The following is a 5698-nucleotide window of genomic DNA, read 5'->3' as shown; positions in this document are numbered from 1 at the left end:
CTGTTTTGTCCATCCGGATTAAGATTACATTTATTTAAGTGCACATCATTAGTCACAAAGGTTAAGGAATCTTCTTCATCACAGTGTCCTTTATTAACTGATAAAAATGTCTTATCTAATCATGGATGATGGTAAAGCAAAGTTCTATTCACTATCCATTTCAATTGCATTTTATATAAAGTTTATAACTCACACTGCCGATATATACGTTGTTTTTGGTTCGATCCTCTTCTTGGAAAATTCCTCCACTTGAAATTGTGTATCACATTAACTGATGACAGAGAATGATTTAGGGTGCTAAATAAGTTCACACATCACATTTTCAAGGAGATAGCACATTGCGTTTGTCTGAGTTTGTTAAATCAGCTTTTATCAAGAACATCACACCACTGTGGGTAATAACACTTTGAAATTTGACCTCTAATAAATGACTGCAGTAGACTATCTGATAAGTAAAAGTGACATTTCACATAAAACCATAAATGTCAACCTCTTAGTGGCTTGAAGAAAAGTCAAGGGATCACTAAAGTCGTTAAGACATGTTATCTGAGAATCACAAATATTTTTGTGAATTCTGTGCCAAGAGTAGGGTTGAGATTTTTCACAGGGTAATTGTGAATATTTTGAGCTGCTGGTGGCACTACATGAAAAATCTAATAACAATTCATCTAATTGTTTCCAGCCGTGACAATCTTGTGACAGCTGGTATTGCTTTCCTTTTGTGAGTTTGTGTGTGTTTGTTTCCATCATGGCAAAATGAGGTCCTATAGTCGTACCTATCACAGTGGGAGCTACCCAAACCATTTTCAGTATTTTGACAGGTGTTAATATGTCAGTTTGTCTGTCTGCCTGAAGACAGATTTTGTCAATGCAATTGGGCTACAACTGTGCAAGATGCAGTCATGAAACTTTGCAGTTGTGAGATAAAAATAAAGGTTTGGTGTGAAGGTGAGATGCGGAGGGGCCTGGAAATAGGAAGCAGGGAAAGTACAATTTCCCGGCCTCTGCTGGCTGACATTTGTTTTAAATCTTGGATTGCTGTACTGCCGCTGGAGTGATCTTATTGCAAGATTGTCGACAATTGTTGAGATATTTCAGTCTGAACCAAAGTGGTAGACAACAGACCATCAACAGTTCTGTCCTTAGCACCATGCTAATGTGTGGGGCAATATCTGATGATGATATTTTAGCTATAAATGGCACATAAATGTCCTCTGTAATCATAATTTTAGAAATAAAGTCACAGATTCTGGTGACAGAACTGATTCTGGATTAGATTTAGCACTGATTCAGAAACTCTTTATACTATTTAAAATAGTGATTACAAATAGAAGTATGTGAATACCCCTGAGGACAATGCCACAGCTGTCCTGTTAATCAAAATAAATCATTATAAAAGCTTATCATCTTCCACACTGATTATTGCTTCCTCAACTGTTATCACAGTCATAAATTAAGTTGTGTGATGGAAAATACAAAGTGCAGAACAATGTAACCTTTCTTCAAGGAAGCCTAATTGAATGTATGTACTGCACAACAATATATCTTCATTTTATGGGCAGAAGCAGTGATGAGTGAGTTGCAGGGAAAGCATAAAACAGGCATCTTCTGCTCTGTGTAAGCTGTAGCTCAGCAACTCTTTTTGTTGGTTCAGATGTGATCAGTGATTTAAGAAGGTTGAAACATTGACTTATCAAAAGTAAGTGACATTAAGTGAGCCTCAGGAAAGATTGCTGCAAGAAGAACGAGCAAGTATTTACAGTACAACGACACTGACCATGTTTGAACGTCATTGTGCTGAATGATTTAACGCACTTTTTCATGTTGACCATAAATAATGTAACATGTAGGCTATATGAAGATCATTTTGTGACATCACATGAAGCCAAATATTGTGAGAAAACCAGACACTTAAATATTAAAATTTTTGGTTAAAAAACCATTAATAAAAGATTATTATCTGAAGCAGAGTATCTTGCAACATGTCAGGAGGGGAACTTTAATAACCCATCATTTCAGTAAAGATGACATTAATATATGATCCCAGTTTGATTTAGCATATAATGAACAATTTCAAGATATTGAAATTAGCAACACCAAAACAAGGCAATTAAAAAACAACAACAAAAAAAACATTATCTGTCATAACTATATAATACAGATCCTCTGCATGAGCTGGGCTACTTCTCAGTTTTGAAATAATAACAAACAACAAACAGTGCCATCCAGTGGTGGCAGGTCAAGTTGCACAAAGACTATTTGTGGCGTCTCAGAGATGGTTGGCGTAGCCTTCTCCGCTGTCCACAGTGTCAACAGTTTTGGTGCGTTGATTTTGTACAGAAGCATACAGATCAGACATGCAGGAGAGGGCATCCATGTTGCCGTCATCATCCTTTTCTGACTCTGGCGGCTGCTCTAAATGAACCACATCTGAGTACTGTATCTGTGGAGAGCTGCGGCCTGACTGCAGCCTGGGGGGCTTCAGGGTCAGGTTGGCATAACAGTCCTGAGATTTGGGCTGGATGGAGAAGCAAAAAATATTTTAGGAGAATGATCTAAAACAATCCTGTCCCACACCTTTGTAGAAGGGGTTTAAAGACTCTACCTGTGAGTCAGAGCTGACTCTGTGATGATCCCTCTCAGAGGAGGAGAGCTGAGAATCAGCTCCAGTGAACAAAGTCATGCCTGCGGAAAACAACATCACACTGTTGACACAGATAGAGACACAGAGAGAGAGAGACACACACATACATACAGGGCACTTACTAGTCTGCATGTAACTTATGTTTCCATAAATAGGGTTGTCTTCCATCTGCCTCTGGCTCCGTCTTTCATTGGACAACAAAGATGACATTTGTTTTGTTTTTTTTGATTCTCGATTTGACTTTTAAAAATGCAGACCATTTAAAGAAGATTATTTTTCCTTTGAGCAGTGAATGTAAAAACTAAATACCTTCGTCTTGTCCTCGGGTTGCATCTCCCTTTTCCTGTTGCATTATCAAGAACATTACATTCACCACAGAGAAAAATTAATGTGTTTACAATGGATTTCTCATGAGCAAAAAAGATTATTACCTGAGCGACATTTTGATGCACAGCAAAAAATATTCCAAAATAGTGAGAAAATGAGTATTGTGCTGATAGCCCCGAGTAGCACCTGCACATAAAATGGCTCACAAAATAAATTCTGACCTGGAGACACAGAGAAAAAGAATAATATTCATCATGGATCAGTTGAAATAATTGAAGAACCCTTATAGATGTGTTTCAACACCCATAAAAACACTCTTCTTTTAATTATAATTTGTGTTTCTTTTTTAATTTGGTTTTTCCACCAAAAAAATTGAGCTACCTAAACTAATAAAATTATACTGACTCATCACACTTGGCAAAATCCAGGAATTATGAATCTGCAAGTATTTTTAAGTTTTTAACTGTGGAATAACCCCTTGCTCACTTGCTAGATTGTGCAAAACAAGAGGTGCCATTTTCAGTGTGTCGGGAATCTTATTTCCATACTCACAGTTTACCAAACTGCATGTATTTTGTGAGGAAATTAAAGCATCTATGGAAAACATTTGCACACATGCAAACTTGCCACAGAAAAACCCCTCCTGCACAGTGAGGTGACAGTGCCAACCACTGTATCGCCTCTGTGGCAGCCAACACATGAGCAAAGCACTTTTAGCTAGTTTCTCTACAGAGCATGTTCCATAAAAAAACTTTGATACAGAATAAAATATTTTAAAAGAATTAATCAACTGTGTTGCACTGTGAACTCAAAAACACAGGCTGATTTTGGTCAGACAATATGAACATATCAAAAGTCATTTTGTTATTGGTTCACTGCAGCCTTATTATAAATAAACAGGTAAGTTTTAAGTTGAGCTTGTGTTGTATCTATAGAGAGCCATTGGCTTTGATTTGTTTTTGTCAAACTTGAGTCCCAAAAGAGGTGACCTTAAACTACAGATTTACTGTCCGCAGTGCTCTGCTATCTTCTGCAGAAGAAGATGTGGTTTTTACAGAGACACTCACACACATGAATGTGTGAATTGTGTTTGCACAGTGCAGTAGGTTCCTGTTGCAAGAACACATGCTCAGCAAAACATGTTGGAAGCATTTCCGATCTCAAAAAAACATTTGCAGAGCCTCCTTGCAGTCCAAAGTGATGCCTGCTCTGACATTTCACTGGATCTATATGGCGCTTAAATAAAGTAAAATATTCAATCAATATGCAATTTCTGTATTTTTACCACATTACTTAACGTTTTTGTGTGTTCGCTCCACTCTTTTTGATTTAAGCTTATTTTCTCAGTAAAGTCTTTGCAAACATTGTGCTCTCATCGTCCAAACACCATTAGTCCAAATGAAAGAGGAGAGGATGAAAATGTTCATCTTTTCATCTGAAAAGACTTTGTTGCCCCGGGCTTGATTTCTAAGGCTACACAAAGGCTGCCCTATAGTACCCTATTGGTAAGGTTTTAAGGTAATCTGCTGACACACTAATGTTGTTTTTAGTTATAACATAATGGGATATAATGCAGTAACACTTTCAGGCATTCGGTATTGCTATCGTGTTGATCAACTTTTTTGATTTAATGTTATCGCTGCTGAGTCAGCACTCACATGGGCATGAACACTGTAAGCTCCTTATGTATTAAATAGGGTATATACTCTATGTATCAAATGTGCAACTGAATCATTGTTTTGCAAGACACAAAAAAGTCTAAAGTCTTTCCACTCAAGTCACAAGTTTAGTCAAAGTTGCTGTGTCTCAATCTGTAATTTTCAACCCATGTCTTCTGCGTACTGCAACTGTTTTTTGTTGATCACAGGGTAATTTGTGTATGCAAGCAAAAATATTTTTCGTATCACTTTTTTCCCAGCTGGTGCTCAGTAACATAATGGTAATTCTTCATGGTTCTCTCCTGTAACTTGAGTGGATGGTGTCCAACTGGTTTAAACGAAGTGGATCTGGGGAATTAAGTGTCATCTTACTAGGAATTTTATTATACAACATGTATTATGATAAACATACTGTTACATGAATATTACAAATCGCAGTGGCGTGTAACTTTATCACAATGTGAAACCCATTCTGTGCATGATGTTGCATGTCGTCGCCTTTGGGCAAAGCAGCACCAACCTAATTAACCCACTGAGTGATACTTAAACAGGCATCTGACTGTGTTTCACTGACTGCCTTCATCTTCTTGCAGTTTCATCAGAATTTTTTGGAAATGAATAATTAGATCACATTGTTACCATGGTAGCATCCACTGGTGGAGAATTTATTCCGATCCTTTACTTAAGTACAAGTACTAACACCACACTGTAGGAAATACTCTGCTAAAGGTGAAGGCCTGACACCGAAAATGTTACTTAAGTAAAACAATAAAGTATAATCAGAACAATTTGCATAACTAATCACTGTAGTAATGTAATTTGTATGTCAGAAATGCCCTTTAAAACTCACATCCACCCTTACATAAATTATGATCATGTTACACCTCACTCTTAGGTTACATCTTCAGTCAAGACTTACCGTTTTGATGAGTCTCATTGCAGCAGTGACCCATGGCAATGAAGGTTTAAACAAGGACAGTTCTCTCCTTCTCTCTCTCTGTTTGTCTTACTATGCTGCAAGTGTGATGAACAAGACTAGAGCGTCTGTTACATGTTTATCCTCACACGG

The 5698-nt window shown here is 37.3% G+C and overlaps 1 protein-coding gene across 4 annotated transcripts; it reads right to left on the bottom strand.

Moving 5' to 3' along the window:
- LOC121960213 (signaling threshold-regulating transmembrane adapter 1-like) lies at positions 1-5698 on the bottom strand. Of its 4 annotated transcripts, XM_042509844.2 has the most exons (6): positions 5549-5698; positions 3076-3192; positions 2954-2987; positions 2767-2828; positions 2606-2685; positions 1-2518 (listed from the first exon to the last, which is right to left on the bottom strand). In XM_042509844.2, exons 1-6 carry the CDS (start codon positions 5580-5582, stop codon positions 2270-2272), a joined length of 576 nt encoding a protein of 191 aa, XP_042365778.1. In that variant the 5' UTR covers positions 5583-5698; the 3' UTR covers positions 1-2269. The 4 variants fall into 4 exon arrangements, with proteins under 4 accessions (XP_042365778.1, XP_087941049.1, XP_042365770.1 ...); XM_088084923.1 differs by having other exon boundaries at positions 2954-3192; XM_042509836.2 differs by having other exon boundaries at positions 2606-2828.

The sequence above is a fragment of the Plectropomus leopardus genome, chromosome 2 (genome assembly GCF_026936395.1).
Source record: "Plectropomus leopardus strain MGB_pleo_1.0 chromosome 2, ASM2693639v1, whole genome shotgun sequence".
Lineage (NCBI taxonomy): Eukaryota > Metazoa > Chordata > Actinopteri > Perciformes > Serranidae > Plectropomus > Plectropomus leopardus.
The sequence above is the reverse complement of the archived record's forward strand: the minus strand, read 5'-3'. Positions and strand labels throughout refer to the sequence as shown.

Excerpts from the sequence above, each read along its gene's own strand:
- LOC121960213 (XM_042509836.2), bottom strand. The coding sequence starts at position 5,582 with ATGGGTCACTGCTGCAATGAGACTCATCAAAACG. Across the intron at positions 3,193-5,548 it reads CAATGAGACTCATCAAAACG|GTCAGAATTTATTTTGTGAG; the intron begins GTAAGTCTTGAC and ends CTGTGTCTCCAG. Across the intron at positions 2,519-2,605 it reads GAGTCAGCTCTGACTCACAG|CCCAAATCTCAGGACTGTTA; the intron begins GTAGAGTCTTTA and ends TTCTCCATCCAG.